Genomic DNA, 15,754 nt, shown 5'->3' on the forward strand with positions numbered 1-15,754 from the left:
AGAATTAGACTAATTAATGTGACACCATATCCATCGACGAGATATATTAATTTTCATTTTGCATATGTTTCTCTGTTCAGTCGAATTATGCGCTAGGTTTTTAAAATAATTAATATATATATATATATATATATATATATATATATATATATATATATATATAAAATATGATTAAAGCTTTTATATAATCTTAATGTCATTTGTTGTGTAACATACAAATATGAACAAAATTACCTACATTTTTTAATATCTCTGGAATGAGTAGAAAGTTATATAAAATATATATGTGTACATTACAATTTTTTCGTTTGGTTATTTATATATTTATTTAACGATAAATTGAAGAGTAGGATAAATAGAGAGAGGGAAACGATAGATTTCATTGGTTTAGCATAACATTGTTATATAACATCAACACGATTGTTATATGGCATTTCGTATAGAAATAGACTTAACTTAATAAAGTTTCGCCATCTTCAGATGTGAACATTATGTACACTTTTTTGCTTAATTCGGGGCCTACTTTTCGCGATGTTGTGAGAGGCCCGACCGCTCTTCTTATCTGTAAAACATCAGACGTATGCTTGTGAAAAATTTAAGTCGAAATATCCTAATAAAATACTTCATTTTTATAAGTTTTAAACGTATTTATATATGTAATTTTCTCCATGCCTGATGACTTTAAATGTTACATACATGCGGAATTGGAGGAAAATTATTCTGTTTTATTTGTCCGAATATTAATCAGTAAACTAAAAGACAACTGAAATTTATATCTTACTGGAATATCCTTCAGCAGGTTCATTCCTTCTGTTTGTGTGCAATTATTGTAGGCCTGAAATCAAACGGAATACAGCAAAGTTTTACTCGTTAACTTACGTTTAAACGCTTATGTAATGCTTACTTCCATCAAATCTGCGGGGCATCGATATACGGAGCATATTGCTTCTGCGATTTCGAGACTGCTCAAATTAAATTGGCAAAGTTGCTGTTGCCATAATCTCTTCAATCCATTTCCATCTTTATCCACACGCACGGAATTTCTATTATCTCCCATTACATACCAATCAAATTTGCTCGTTAAACTTTTATTCTTCTCTGCCTTAAATGGAATCTCTGCTATAGCTTTGGTACATTGGTATATCATTAACGACAACTCTTCAGAGGTATTTATCAATCTACTACTACATTTGGTAATTATTTGAATCTCGTTCAGACAAGATTCAAGCTGTTGCTTTGATATTTCTGGATAATTTTTAAACTCGTAGCTGTTTTTACGTTTAGTTTTCTGTGTTTTTTCTCCATTTTTACCCGATTTCTTTGATTGTTTTCTACATGCAAAATAGTCTCCTATACCATAGATAACTAACATCATATTGTAATTTGGTAGAGTGGCTTTGATACTGGATATAGTTGTACAAAAGCTGCCATCTGCTACTTTTATTACCCCTTCATCCCAATTCCATATAATTAATATTTGTTTAACATTTTCCGTATCTGTTACTGTACATATTTCATTCGCTTCGTCGATATAACTATTTTCGATACTTCTTTTCCATGCAATGCTATTTGGAATTAATTCTTCTCTAATACTGTACCTTACGCTAGCATCCAATAATGTAGTTATAATTTCATTTTTACAGCTAAACCGTTCAATACCTTTGTCCAGAACAACTTCTATAAATTTCATGCATTCCCCAGGTTTAATATTTTTGGAGTTTTTCGATGCTATCGCTTTCAGTGCCCTGTCTCTAGCTAATTGTTCCTGCCTTTTCAATTTTTCCTCCGTTAATTGACTCTTAGGTTTCTTCTTGTTAGCTTTGTCAACTTGTGTTGCTTTTTTTCCTCTGTCTTCTCCGATGGTCTCTATAGCAGGTTCAGGAGAAACGGATGTACTACGAGAGGATGCTTGAACATTTCGTCTTTTCGTCTGGATGCTCGTTGTACCTGCAGATAACGATGATGAGCAGATTCTATTTGATTTAAAGGGACTAACGTTAGGTACACGATTCTTATAGGAACAATCGTCTGCTTCGAGCAGTTCTACATCTGCAACATGGTGAAATTGTACTTCAGGAAATTCGTAGTCGTCCTCGTCGATATTCGCGACTTTATCATTCGGAATAGAAGTAATAGATACGTCCGAATCACTGAGTACGACGACGTCTGCCATTTTATTAAAATAATTTAGCAAACTCTCAAATACAGCAACCAAAATTCACATAATATAGAGTATCATAAAGAATTAAAGAAAAAAGATTTTCGAAGATACTTTAGCCACATTAAGCTCAGCGATGGTATTTATTCATCTGACCAGACTTTTAAAACGAAAATAATTCTTCCTATAATTCTTTTATTCGATGCATTTCGATTCTCTGCAATTCTCTGTAAACAAAATATTCTCAATTGAATCGAAAGCATCCATCTTTGAAATAGTAATGCGTGGAGAATAGAATAGAGTCAAATCAAGTCAAATCAGTCAAATCCTCTGCCTCGCATCACTGATGATCAGTGACTAATGGACTTCGATTGAACCTGATTGAACCAGTGATGTGATTGAGGCCACCTTTTCTCGCGCATGCGCGACCGAAACAGTAGCGTATCTACGATGAAGCAAAAGAGCGGCCAGAGCCCTAGCGCCCCGTGGCAGTTATATTGGCGGGAGTATACCAGTGTTATTGGCGGGACGACTGATAGACGAGAGTATATATATATATTATTATATATATTATTCAGTATTTTGAATACTGGTAAGGTTTTGGCAGTTTTCCTTACCCTAGCAACAAATGTTGGTATTCTTTAATTGATTCTGCCAAATAAAGTATTTTCTTGTTATATTATGTATTATTTTGTGTAATTATTATAGCGCTCTTTCCCTATCCCATCCTCAAAATAAAGAATAAGTTTTAATTATGTTAAATTTTAATATTTCGTATGTATAGACTAGTAAATTTTTTAAAGTCTGCGTGGTGCTCTAGCTACCCGATTTCATCGAAAAGGTTACGTCCCTGAGGCTGAAATTGCCGCGCATGCGCGAGAAAAGGTGGCCTCAATCACATCACTGGGTAGCAGCAGTGATGCCGAAATCGTGGTACTGTGGTACTAAGCCGTGGTACGAGACCCCCCCACTATGACCTACCGTTGCCCCTACTGGCCTTCTCCAACTCGCTCGCGCGCTACACTCACCAACGTACCTCTCCTAGGATATTACGAGTTGGAGATATACGAGCAGTGATGCCGAAATCGTGGTACTGTGGTACTAAGCCGTGGTACGAGACCCCCCCACTATGACCTACCGTTGCCCCTACTGGCCTTCTCCAACTCGCTCGCGCGCTACACTCACCAACGTACCTCTCCTAGGATATTACGAGTTGGAGATATACGAGTAGGAGATATACGAGTTGGAGAAGGCCAGTAGGGGCAACGGTAGGTCATAGTGGGGGGGTCTCGTACCACGGCTTAGTACCACAGTACCACGATTTCGGCATCACTGTATACGAGTAGGAGATATACGAGTTGGAGAAGGCCAGTAGGGGCAACGGTAGGTCATAGTGGGGGGGTCTCGTACCACGGCTTAGTACCACAGTACCACGATTTCGGCATCACTGGTAGTATCGCCGGTGTGGTGTGAGGCAGTGAGGTTAGCAGAGGTTAGGTCGCACTAATGTGGCAGATGTCGGCTGATGTCGGCGAAGTAAACTTTTATTATACCAAATATACAGCACTCGTCCGTTTTACTGATAATTCAAAATACCGACTTTTGAATGCAGAAAAATTTGGAAATTCGTACAATGTCTGTGGAGAAGACGTTAGAGCCCTTGGTTCTACAAGTTACTACGCTTGTGAACACAAAGGGCCCCAGCAAGAAGAAGAAAGGGAAGTCAAAGAGAGCCAGTGCTCTCGTAGGAATTGTGGAGAAGGCGACTAGTAATTTTATCGAAAAAGGTGAACAAATCGCTTACGAGAATCCAGATATCACTGCTGAGATGTTAAGTGCTGTCGAAGAAGTCAAGAAGACTGGTGCAGCAATGAGCATTGCTGCTAGGTATCATTTTCATTCTTTTTTCTCATTCCTGTAGCATGCACATGTTTTTAACTATATATTCGTATTGTTGCAAATCTGAACAGGGAATTCTCCGAAGATCCTTGCTCCTCGTTGAAGAGAGGCAACATGGTCCGATCTGCGAGAAATCTTTTATCCGCAGTGACCCGTTTACTTATTCTAACGGATATGGTGGACGTGCATTTGTTGCTGAAGTCCTTGCACGTGGTGGAGGACGATTTACAGAAGCTGAAGAATGCATCCTCGCAAGGAGAACTGTTAGAGAACATCAAACAATTTGGAAAAAATGCATCAGAGCTAATGAACCAAGCAGCGAAACGTCAGCAAGAGCTGAAAGATCCTCAGTTGAGAGATGACTTGGCTGCAGCCAGAGCCGTGCTGAAGAAGCACTCCACTATGCTTCTCACTGCCTCCAAAGTTTACGTTCGACATCCTGAGCTTGCCGCGGCGAAAGCGAATCGCGATTACGTTTTGAAGCAAGTATGCGAAGCTGTGAATACCATCAACGATGTCGCACAAGGAAAGATTCCTCTCAATAGTCAACATCCTTACGAAGGACCTGGCGAACTGGCTGCCGCATTAGATGACTTTGACGAGAGAATGGTCATGTCTCCGCTAGCGTACAACGAAGTATGCACAAGACCCAGCCTCGAGGAAAGACTAGAGAGCATTATCAGCGGCGCCGCACTGATGGCAGACTCTTCGTGTACCAGAGACGAACGTAGAGAACGCATCGTTGCCGAATGCAACGCGGTTAGGCAAGCCTTGCAAGATTTGCTCAGCGAATATATGAATAATGTAAGTATTCCGGGAATTCCTTTAATAATTCATACAGAAATGAAATGATTGTTAGGGGTGTGTAAGAACTGGTTGTTGTTTATTTTAATTTTTCTATGATTTCTCTTGATTCGTCTTGATTTGTCATTCGTCGGATACATTCTTGCATTGCGTTAATCTCTATGCATCATTGATTATAATTCTAATATAATTTAACAGATGGGCGTCAAAGAACAATCCAAAGGTTTGGAGAGGGCAATTGATCACATGTGCAGGAAAACACGGGATCTTCGTAGGCAATTAAGAAAGGCCGTAGTAGACCACGTATCGGACAGCTTTTTGGAAACAAGCATGCCCTTGCTGGTTCTGATCGAAGCTGCAAGGAACGGTCGGGACAAAGAAGTCGAGGAATACGCGCTTGTCTTCACAGAACATGCGAATAAATTAGTAGAGGTAAATGTTCACTCAGCAATCAATATTCTTGCGCATTGCCGAAGTTGTTGCAAGAAACTGGAGCCATTCAGGAATTCCTTTGTTTTTTCAATAATTCTAGATCAGTGGTCGGCAACGGCAGTGTTTTTCAGCCCGATTTCAACTCGCTACGCTTCCTTTCGTCTCGCTCCCCGTGACGGCTCTAGTCCTCGAGGCAGCTCAGGCGTACCTATCCCAGACCGTATGAACTGCGCGTGGCGCATTAGGGCGACATCCGTATCAATAGGTTCTCAGTTAGGTACGCGCGCCTGAGATGCCTCGAGGACTAGGGCCGTCACGGGGAGCGAGACGAGATCGGGCTGAAAAAACACTGCCGTTGCCGACCACTGTTCTAGATGGTCAAAATTAATGCGTCGATACTCTCGAATTCTTTTAATCCTTTTACTGTTTCAAATCCGCAGTCTATTTATGAGTAAATTTAGATGGTACGGTTAAGTGAACCTGCATAATCAACTTCTGATGTAATCGATGAATTTTTCATTGATGCAATCAGGTCGCCAATCTGGTGTGCAGTATGTCCGGCAACGAGGACGGAGTAAAGATGGTTCGCTATGCCGCAGCACAAATTGGTAATTTGTGCCCTGAAGTAATTAATGCGGCCAGGATATTGGCGGCTCGTAACAGGTCCAAAGTAGCTTTGGACAACATGGAAGTGTTCCGGCAGGCGTGGGAAAATCAAGTGAGAGTATTAACGGAAGCGGTCGATGATATTACCACGATCGATGATTTCTTGGCCGTGTCTGAGAATCATATCCTAGAGGACGTGAACAAATGCGTGCTGACATTGCAAGAAGGCGATGCAGATACCTTGGATAGAACCGCGGGCGCGATCCGCGGCCGATCGGCTAGGGTCTGTAACGTTGTCCAAACCGAGATGGACAACTACGAGCCTTGTATCTATACCAAACGGGTTTTAGAGGCTGTGAAAGTTCTGAGGGAACAAGTAATGCCGAAATTCGCACAGCGAGTAGAAGTCGCGGTAGATGCTTTGGGTAGTAATCCTGCTAAAGAGGTGGATGAGAATGACTTTATAGACGCTTCAAGATTAGTTTACGACGGAGTCCGTGAAATGAGACGCGCTGTATTGATGAATAGAGTAAGAACACACCTCAAGTTTCAGACCAAGGCTCGGAACTAACACGTCTGCGGATGAAATCGCAGAACAGCTACGCTTGCGATAGTATTCGTAGGTAGCTGTTCAGCAGTTTCACTTGTTCGTGTAAATTCTAGCCTTCAGTTTTAAACAGAGACTCGTTCGTCGCGTCGGTCTGACGTAATTTTTCTTTTAGGCGGACGAAGATTTAGATCCCGAGGATGTCGAGCTCGACGAACACTATACATTAGAAACCCGTAGCAAATCGAGCGCTCAAACCGGCGAGCACGGCGTCGACGAGTATCCAGAAATCAGTGGCATAACAACTGCGCGCGAAGCCATGCGCAAGATGCCGGAGGAAGATAAGCAGAAGATCTTGCAACAGGTGGAGTTCTTTAAGAGCGAGAAGTTGAAGTTCGATAAAGAGGTTGCGAAATGGGACGATGCTGGAAATGATATCATCGTTCTGGCAAAGCACATGTGTATGATCATGATGGAGATGACTGACTTCGCCAGAGGTCGTGGACCACTGAAAACTACTATGGACGTGATCAACGCGGCCAAAAAGATTTCCGAAGCTGGAACGAAATTAGATAAATTAACTAGGCAAATTGCGGATCAATGCCCGGAGAGTTCTACCAAGAAGGACCTCCTAGCGTATTTGCAGCGTATAGCATTGTATTGTCATCAAATGAATATAACCAGTAAAGTTAAAGCGGATGTACAAAACATTAGCGGGGAATTGATCGTGTCCGGATTGGATAGCGCGACTTCTCTCATCCAGGCAGCAAAGAACTTGATGAATGCGGTGGTTCTTACTGTTAAGGCTTCGTATGTTGCGTCAACAAAGTATCCTCGACATTCTACAGTAACTGTGAGTATCGTTGATGTATATCTGTAGTGGGTGGGCAAAAGAGTCTAAGGCAAATTTTCATAATAAAAATGTAAATGTAAATATACTCTTTGGCTCGTCCACTGGAGATATTGTAATCAATTTCATTGTAATAATATACATACACACGGTAGATTTTCGCATACAACTAACATTAATACTCAACTTGTTTACTAACTAACAATTGGATTACACAGTATGTGAGTATTTCTGTAGCTATGCTGAGCATCGATTGTTTGCATTTTTCACTAATCGTTGATTGATTTTCTGTTCGCTTAGTCACCGATCGTTGTGTGGAAAATGAAAGCACCGGAGAAGAAACCGCTGGTACGACCCGAGAGACCGGAAGAAGTTAGAGCCAAAGTACGTAAGGGTTCGCAGAAAAAAGTGCAAAATCCGATACATGCACTCTCAGAATTTCAGAGTCCTACGGAAAGCGTTTGAACGCTCTCATGTGTAAGTAATTTAATCAAAATAAAATCTGTTCGAGCTCAACCGTCCCGGCTGCGCCCGACAATAACTCGGGAGCATCGGCCGGGCGACCGAAAGGACCGCCACGGTTTTCAAAGAAACGCGCGTGCCCGCAAAACGGTCGTCCGCACGGGGCGTATACAATTCGAAATCGCGATCCGTTGCCGAACCGCTCGGCAACGTGTTCCCCGCGACAACCCTTCCCGCGCCAGGAAGGCAGTGATTATATATATACATATATATATACCCCCTGCGCACCGATGCGCGAGGAGTTGAAAGTAGATCACGAAGCGAGCTAAGACACCTCTCTCTTTCGAGTTTCACAACCGTCTTTTCGCACCCTCGTACGAGCGAGTTCATGCCCTGTATATAGAGTTATTGTAAAATGTTATTGTAAAGAGTTATTGTAAATAGTTGTGTCGTGTAACAGTTTTCCATAATTCTCTCGTGTTCGCCCCAGCGTCCTCACCGGCAGTCCCGTACCGTAAAAGACGGAACAAAATCTATAGACAGCATCACCTTTGGAGAGCGATTCGAGCAAGATGTTTTATTTTCTACTGAATACAACGTTCAAAGACTTAATATCTGCATTTATTAACGATTTCTCGTCTATCATGAAATATAGACACTCTTTCTGCAAAACGATATCTCGTAGAAAATTAAAAGACGGAATTAAGTATTACTAACATGTTTTAAATATCATCAGTGTACAATCATATTATAGCTATAGTATTGATATATGTATGTATAGTTGTAATACCTGGCAGTAAAGGAGCAAAGGAGAAAGATTTCAAATGATAAGATATAAAGAAGAATTGATTTCGCATGAAATTGTGATAGAAATGGAAAATATTCCGAACAGAAATATAATGAAACTATTTGAAAATAAAATGTCTTGTGTAAAGTAAATGTTAATATTCTTTGTAATTATGTATTGATCGATGAACGTTTAGAAAAGCAAGAACGCTATAATGACCATGTCAATTTTCAGATGGAACTTAATTAGATCCCAACAAAATTAATCTCTTTTTGTAGAATATATATGAAATTTAGATTTGAATTATTATTAGAACGTGTTTTAATCACTATGAAGTACGTATGGGTATTTAAGTAAATTATACCTTACTCAAATAAGACGTTTACAATGTTTTACTACTCGTAAATCGATAATGATTACGAACATATTTTTTTGTAAGAAAAGACTTCCATGCAAAATGTGACTCTAATATCGAGAATAGCAATAAGTATCGAAGGGATGCCAATTTTTTCATTATCACGTGTACAATTGATATACAGATATAAATTTTTTATTATATACATCAATTTTTATTGGATTTTTACTAAATAATATTGAGCGATGTGAGTGCTGTATGTATATTTAAGGATATGTGCACGACAGCTTATCAAAGGCCTCATATTCTATAGTATTATGTTGCAGTATTGAAGAAGACTTGTGCATACATGAACAGAAATGTTGAAAACAAATTTAATTTTTTCGACGAGACGAACACCTCTTAGCGACAGAGTGACTATCTTTTGGAGTATTTAAATGTCTTTAAACCTTTGAGAATATAAAGGTTGCTGCTTCAAGTAATTTTAAGAATAATCATAGGCCTTGAACGTTTACCAATATGTTACACTAATGTCGGTTTCTTATTGTAATGTATTCTTTGACAATAATATTGCTGCATACTTTGTTATGCTTTTATACAAAAGTCTGCTAAGGTACAGACCTTAACGTCTTTCAAACTAAAATTATATTAACAATTCCAACCGATTCATTTACAAGCCTAATTGGATCTACTTGTACGCAAAAAGAACGTTATTTTTTAACGTGTTCTAAACTGTACAACTCTAGCTATATCAACTCATTTTGCATATAGTTTGTTCGACATATTCTCTCCAGTCTACAAATACGAGAAATTATTTAAATGCAAAATTATGACGTTATCGAATATTTTGTTGTGCTTTCGTGAAAGGAATAATATTAAAATTGCAAGGAAAAAATAGTTTCTACTGAGAAGACTTACAGAAAAGCAATAAGAAGTAAACAGTATTGCATTGGAATAAAGAGACTGCAGAACAAAGTATTTAACAATTGTATATAAGTAAATATGAGTACGCATTTTCGAGAAAATCTTGTTTACAATGATTTTGTAACAAACATAGCCGATAAGAAGTAATATTGTAAAAAAAACTGATACCAATTTCATACTTTTAATAATTACTACTGTGTAGTCGTGCATAATCATTCATTTACTAACAATTTAGTTTCTTTTTCTTTGAGCTATTATATAGCTTTACGTTGAACGTTCTTACGTTATATGTATATGTTGATCGAAATTAATAGTACCAACGTGTTTTGCAGTAAAAATTGCATCTCTATGAAAATATATAAATATATATATATATATGTTGTACATATACGCAACGAGTATTTAACAGTAACATATATATAATCGCACTCAACGTTATGACGTGTATACATTTTATTTATATTAATGCAGCTGTTATATAGTAGGTGTTGCCTATCGAAGTACGTCAAAGCGTTTGCAGAAAGTGTGAAATGTTGCAATTTTGCAGGTTGTTTCACCACGAAATATGTATTGGTATCAATTTTTTACTTTTGTAAGACGAACACTAATTTATATAGAAATAATTATAAGATTAAATTGTAGTTACTGATATGTGCTGCCAAATATAAGAGGTGATGCTTTTAACAAATATAATATATTTCCTTTGTATATCACTCGTTATTATTATTCGTTTAATCGTCATCGCTACAACTGACAATGAGTGCCGTGATAGCGTATAAACAATAAAATAATAAAAGAGGAGAGGTGAGAGGATAATGTGAAAATTTTGGAAAAAATATACAATACACACATCTGTATTTTATATGCTTCATTTATATACTAAATGATACAGAAATAATGATACGAGATGAGAAAATCGCAAATGCAAGTATTTAATGGCAATGGTACAATATAGTAATTGAAACTCGCTTAAAAAATAGAAGTATTCTTAATCCATCGTGCATTGTACTCGCAAATGGCGAAAAAGATTATCTTATCGTTTGGATTAAATTCATCTCTATTTTTTTGTGTATTTTAAATTTTGTACTTTTTTATCTTCCAACGTAAAAGTTGAAATTATGAATATATACTGCACAACCACATAAATAATTGATTGAAAATGAAAAACACATTATTCGAGTCCTTTCCATCTAAATATTACAAAGTATTTTTATATATATATCTATATTAACAAATTCTTTTTGACAATTTCATTATTTGTTTTGTTCTTTTTTTTTCTTTCAATATACATAATTATGTAAGGGACAATTGCAGTTACTTATTTAGTAAAACCTAGATAACTATTATTATTATATTATATTACTAAATAAATACAGGTACCATTAAAATAAATCATTTAGAAAATTGATTCTTATCTTGAAATATTATTCAACTTTGCGACAATCTGAGTACATGAGAATTCAAAGTTGTATGCAACAAGGCATTTATATGTACTGATTACATTGTAACCAGACAAATTTACTATATAGTTTCCGTTTTTATCTTTTTCTACTGCTAGAAAACAGTTTCGTACTGTGATACATGAGACATGCTATTAAAAATATTAATAATATGATTTAAATATTGCATGTCACTCGAATTGACAGATCCAATGACTACATGATACGTGTTAATACAACTATTATTATATGCTCCGTATTAGGACATTTTTTTTTTCGTGATTTTATTGCAAAAAAGTATAAGCATACAAACTAAGTAGCTGCTTTTAATTAGCATAATATGCCGTGTCATCGATAATATGTAATGAATCGATATAATCGTTAATTAAGTTTGTCGATTTGGATAAGCAAATGGTTCTAAATCTAGAAAACAGTCTCTCTCTGTGCTAAGTTAAATGTGCCAAATCAAGAAGTAGCTCGAATTACAAGTGAATTGTTTTACATAATCGATGTGTATCGATAAGTATTCGTAACGTAACGTATACCACCGTATAACGTTACAAACTACATGTACAATTCTTTTTTAAATTTTTCTTGGTTTTTACAAGGAGGTGTCACAAATTATTAATATACCAGACACGTATGAAAAAAAGAAGAGATTTGAAAGCAAGATAATACGAAGCTTTTATGAAATCAGTAAAGTGTCTTAACTGTGAATAATATATTTGATAAATCTATTTAATTTTCTTTATAATCACAGTTTTTGCGTTCGTACTAAAGTATATGTTGTGACTAAAATAATACAGATTTACCACATGCAATCTTACAAAATCCTGACAGTATATATATATGTATATATATATATATGTATGTATATATTTATATATATACATATCACAATGCAAAAAATGTTAATAAAATTTGTACATAAGTATGTGTTTCCAAATAATACACATAAGTGGTGAATACGTGGCAGAATAGGCTACGGACTATAGAATTTTTGTCCTTGGAAATGTTTGATTTGTTGTTAAGTTAATGCTCAAACATTTGCTAATGAAATATGTTGCAATGAAAAGTATGCTGATTTTATACCTATATATCTATCTATCTATCTATCTATATAATATATATATTTATATATTAAATTTTATATTATCATTTTGTATATTCACCACTTACAAGTATTCAAATATTACATTTCATATACATATTCTAATCACTTTTGAAGTATCGTTTCATAGAAATTTTTTATTACATAATTAAAGTAAGTAAACGATACGGCTCTTGGTATTTCTAAGAGGAGCCATAGAAACAGTCCTTCACAGCCTGCATAAGACTTTCATTTGAGATCTTTTAAGTCTTTCAGATGTACGCTGATAGAGGACCAAAATAACGCGACATTGATGTTTGCTCTCACTTTTTTTCTTCCTCTCTTTCTCTCGAATAAAGAAAACAAATTACAATACAAGATCATCGTTAAAGGTTATTCCATTATAATAAAGACATATTAAGTATGCTTCAGCAACAGAATATGCATCGGATGCAATATAGTTCTTTTAATGCAATATATCTCATTTCGCCGTCTTAATGACGAGCTGTATGTATTGTTCTTAGTTTATGTCAGTGATCCTACGGAAGGTGTATATACCAGTATAAAATAAGTGTTATAAAAGGAACTCTTAGGAGAAGTGTTTCTCTAGAAACGCATGCTACATTATAAAAACCTTCAGATCTTAATCAAAAGAAACATTCTGAAAGAATTAAAAAGGATATGCTTGTCTTGGATACAATAATTAATCGGGTGTACGTATGTACAACATAATTCATACAAAAGTGAATGTGATGCATACGAATCGACTAAACATTCGAGACTTCGTCGGTACATGATTTTCCCTTATATATATGCTGCCTCAATTTGTGTAAATAACATATATTTCGTAAAACAAAAGTAACAAAAGGTACCTCATACTTTTTCGCGATATATAAATTGTCCCCGGTTAAGCAAGAAATATAAATTGCAAATTTTTTTAACAAGTGATTTATGTATATACGTCGTGGTTAATTATACTTCCAAAAAAATATATATGTAAAATTAAATGTTTATAATATTATGCAATATTTTTCTTTCTATAAAAATTTGAATAGCATTATTTTTCCATATTTTTTTCTTTTTTTTCAAATTTATGGTTATGCAACTGATTTCATTAATCTTGGATTATCATATAACAGCATTACGTATTATCCACTTTGACATTTGTTATATCTTTGTACGTTTAGTCACAGTTGTTTAACTTTCAATACGTTTCAGTTAATACGACTGTGTTACTGTGGGTGGTAAATATTTAGCCATACATAAAGTCCATTTTTATTTACTTTAATCGGGGGAATGTATGGCTTCTATGATGATTCTGCAGTAACTTCTGGCGGTGTACTTACAGACGTTACTGCTGGCTTAAATGCTGGTACAAATTCAGCCGCGTTTGGATTTAATGTACTCTGCAAGTACACATTACACACGAATTAGATGTAATTATATGCTATGTAGTACTACTTAACAAAAATATCAAGGTATACCCATTCGGCAATGTCGTCTGGAAGACTTAGGCGATCGAGTTGCTGCCAAATTTCATTATCAATACTGTTTCTTTCGAGTTGCTTCTCGTCTTCCCACATTGCTTTTAAACATTCCTCCGTTAGTTCTTCCTCCATTAATTGTTGGATTACCTATATAGATAGAAATATTTATATCCATGCGTATTTACGTTTCTGTCTTTTGTAAGCTTTCACGCTAGCAGAACCTAGAAGTATTGTACCTCTTTGTCAAATTCCTCCTCGTTTTCCATCCAGAGATACTCTGAAAAGTCGGAGCTGGTCTCTGCTTCTGGCCCGTCAAGATCTGGCTCAAAGTTATTTTCCATATACGCGATAATATCCGTTTCCGTGCCATAATCGCTCCCAGAGCCACTGGTTGGTATCTTCATTTTTGTTTCGAATATGTCTGAAAGCACAACTACTAGTCTATATACAAATTAATTCCTTTTTATGCACAAGCTATCTATATGCCGAAGCGTTCAATCTCGTATAGCAAAATACACCGTACTGAAAACAACATGTACGAGCAGAGAACAAATGTTGTTTTCGAAGATTAGATTATATATACATACATATATATATATAGATCTTTCTCATACATATATGTATAGATATATTATTATAAATGATACGTACAATACAAAAACATGTAATCGGAGAAGGAATCGGTGATTTATCGACTGAACGTAACGTATCTCGTTTAAACGTACTGAAAACAATGTACAATAACATACAACCTTGAACTTTTTTGTTCGTACGAAAACTCGCGAAACTGAACGTTTAAATACACGATTGCTCCGTTAACGCATATGGTAGCAGCGACTTCGAATTTACGATTCCCGCTGTGGAGATCGCGAGATTCAGCGACTACGATTAATTTATCGTTGGATACGCGAACGACCGAGAATTTTGAACGATCGGGTTTATCGCATGGCAGCGATCGGATACGGGTGAATGTCGCTTGACAGATCTGTGTGTCGCAGGGCAACCATTTTTAACTATCTATTTTGTAGTCACCGACGAACCGATATTCCGAAATTTTTATTCATAATCGCACCGTCTATCTATTGTTATTACGGCCGAGAATGATCTCGTTCCGATCGTGAAGCGTAAACATACCTTTTAACTACGCGTCTACGGACGACTTGCGATAGAAAACACGATTTACGCAGTTCATGGGTGAAATACGTGTCGTGCAACACAAATTAACCCTTGGAGTAATGCCGGGACGGTGCTGCCACCATGTGCAAAAAGAGCAATGCACTTTGTGCTCGAAAATGTTGATAGATATTGATTTTGATCTGTGCATTCTAATTATTAAATAATTAGCGAGTATCAAAATCTTTCCCTCTCTTAATATTCCCTAAGCATACGACTTCTCTATGTCAGGAACAATAAGCGTCGCAATCTTTCCGTTACATTTACATTAACGGACGATATACATGATAACTCAATTTAACTCAATTACAAAATAGCTTAATTATATATCAATTCTTATAAAACTGAAAGAGAGTTGGTAATTATTACACGCTTGCCTTCGTAGAATAATTCGACAAAGGATTTGCTGATATTCTAATAAGTGATCCGGCGTAGTGCAATAAATCGAGTAGAATGATTATTAAAACAGGAAACAACGTAAACGCGTAGATTTATCGCGTATCTGATTACACGCGTATGCGCATACAATTAGAAAATTAAGGGAAACAACAGAACAATGATGTTACGCGTAAAAGAAGAGAATCAAGGCTCCGACTTGTAGATTTCGATAAAATTTCTATGTTCGTTCGATCGAGTCCCAAGAAAATAATGAAACGGATATATATATATATATATATATATATATGTTCATAAAAAATAGAGTTATTTTCTCGGTATTCGAAGATCGCTCCACCAGATTTT

General features: G+C 36.3%; 3 protein-coding genes across 10 annotated transcripts; 1 reads left to right on the forward strand and 2 right to left on the reverse strand.

Moving 5' to 3' along the window:
- Positions 1–169: 169 nt before the first annotated feature.
- Mms4 (Methyl methanesulfonate sensitivity 4) lies at positions 170–3,064 on the reverse strand. The gene is made up of 3 exons (XM_076445251.1): positions 905–3,064; positions 782–835; positions 170–562 (listed from the first exon to the last, which is right to left on the reverse strand). The coding sequence occupies exons 1-3, from the start codon at positions 2,171–2,173 to the stop codon at positions 452–454; spliced, it is 1,434 nt and encodes a 477-aa protein (XP_076301366.1). The 5' UTR covers positions 2,174–3,064; the 3' UTR covers positions 170–451.
- Positions 3,065–3,416: 352 nt separating this feature from the next.
- On the forward strand, positions 3,417–14,273 carry Alpha-cat (catenin alpha). 5 transcript variants are annotated; one of them, XR_013011284.1, is made up of 8 exons: positions 3,417–3,492; positions 3,579–3,694; positions 3,771–4,045; positions 4,129–4,861; positions 5,060–5,293; positions 5,826–6,428; positions 6,622–7,517; positions 7,597–7,733. XR_013011284.1 is itself a non-coding variant. In XM_076445244.1 (8 exons), exons 2-8 carry the CDS (start codon positions 3,665–3,667, stop codon positions 7,759–7,761), a joined length of 2,718 nt encoding a protein of 905 aa, XP_076301359.1. In that variant the 5' UTR covers positions 3,418–3,492; positions 3,579–3,664; the 3' UTR covers positions 7,762–14,273. The 5 variants fall into 5 exon arrangements, 4 of the variants coding, with proteins under 4 accessions (XP_076301359.1, XP_076301360.1, XP_076301361.1 ...); XM_076445244.1 differs by having other exon boundaries at positions 3,418–3,492; positions 6,622–7,299; positions 7,597–14,273; XM_076445245.1 differs by lacking the exon at positions 3,417–3,492 and having other exon boundaries at positions 3,562–3,694; positions 6,622–7,299; positions 7,597–14,273.
- Paip2 (polyA-binding protein interacting protein 2) lies at positions 10,680–15,132 on the reverse strand. 4 transcript variants are annotated; one of them, XM_076445257.1, is made up of 4 exons: positions 14,975–15,132; positions 14,077–14,261; positions 13,838–13,987; positions 10,680–13,759 (listed from the first exon to the last, which is right to left on the reverse strand). In XM_076445257.1, the coding sequence occupies exons 2-4, from the start codon at positions 14,242–14,244 to the stop codon at positions 13,661–13,663; spliced, it is 417 nt and encodes a 138-aa protein (XP_076301372.1). In that variant the 5' UTR covers positions 14,245–14,261; positions 14,975–15,132; the 3' UTR covers positions 10,680–13,660. The 4 variants fall into 4 exon arrangements, with proteins under 4 accessions (XP_076301372.1, XP_076301370.1, XP_076301369.1 ...); XM_076445255.1 differs by having other exon boundaries at positions 14,077–14,273; positions 14,975–15,129; XM_076445254.1 differs by lacking the exon at positions 14,975–15,132 and adding an exon at positions 14,492–14,935.
- Positions 15,133–15,754: the final 622 nt, after the last annotated feature.

Source organism: Lasioglossum baleicum, unplaced genomic scaffold, assembly GCF_051020765.1.
Source record: "Lasioglossum baleicum unplaced genomic scaffold, iyLasBale1 scaffold0021, whole genome shotgun sequence".
Lineage (NCBI taxonomy): Eukaryota > Metazoa > Arthropoda > Insecta > Hymenoptera > Halictidae > Lasioglossum > Lasioglossum baleicum.

What these genes read in the sequence shown, in the direction of transcription:
- Mms4 (XM_076445251.1), bottom strand. Translation starts at nt 2,173, where the DNA reads ATGGCAGACGTCGTCGTACTCAGTGATTCGGACGTATCTATTACTTCT. An exon ending in GCCCCGCAGATTTGATGGAA is followed by an intron (nt 836 to 904) that starts GTAAGCATTACA and finishes GTTTGATTTCAG; the next exon opens with GCCTACAATAATTGCACACA. An exon ending in ACCTGCTGAAGGATATTCCA is followed by an intron (nt 563 to 781) that starts GTAAGATATAAA and finishes GATGTTTTACAG; the next exon opens with ATAAGAAGAGCGGTCGGGCC.
- Alpha-cat (XM_076445244.1), top strand. Translation starts at nt 3,665, where the DNA reads ATGTGGCAGATGTCGGCTGATGTCGGCGAA. An exon ending in TGTCGGCTGATGTCGGCGAA is followed by an intron (nt 3,695 to 3,770) that starts GTAAACTTTTAT and finishes TTTTGAATGCAG; the next exon opens with AAAAATTTGGAAATTCGTAC. An exon ending in ATGCGAATAAATTAGTAGAG is followed by an intron (nt 5,294 to 5,825) that starts GTAAATGTTCAC and finishes TGATGCAATCAG; the next exon opens with GTCGCCAATCTGGTGTGCAG.
- Paip2 (XM_076445253.1), bottom strand. An exon ending in AGGAGGAATTTGACAAAGAG is followed by an intron (nt 13,988 to 14,076) that starts GTACAATACTTC and finishes CTATCTATATAG; the next exon opens with GTAATCCAACAATTAATGGA. An exon ending in CAGACGACATTGCCGAATGG is followed by an intron (nt 13,760 to 13,837) that starts GTATACCTTGAT and finishes GTGTACTTGCAG; the next exon opens with AGTACATTAAATCCAAACGC.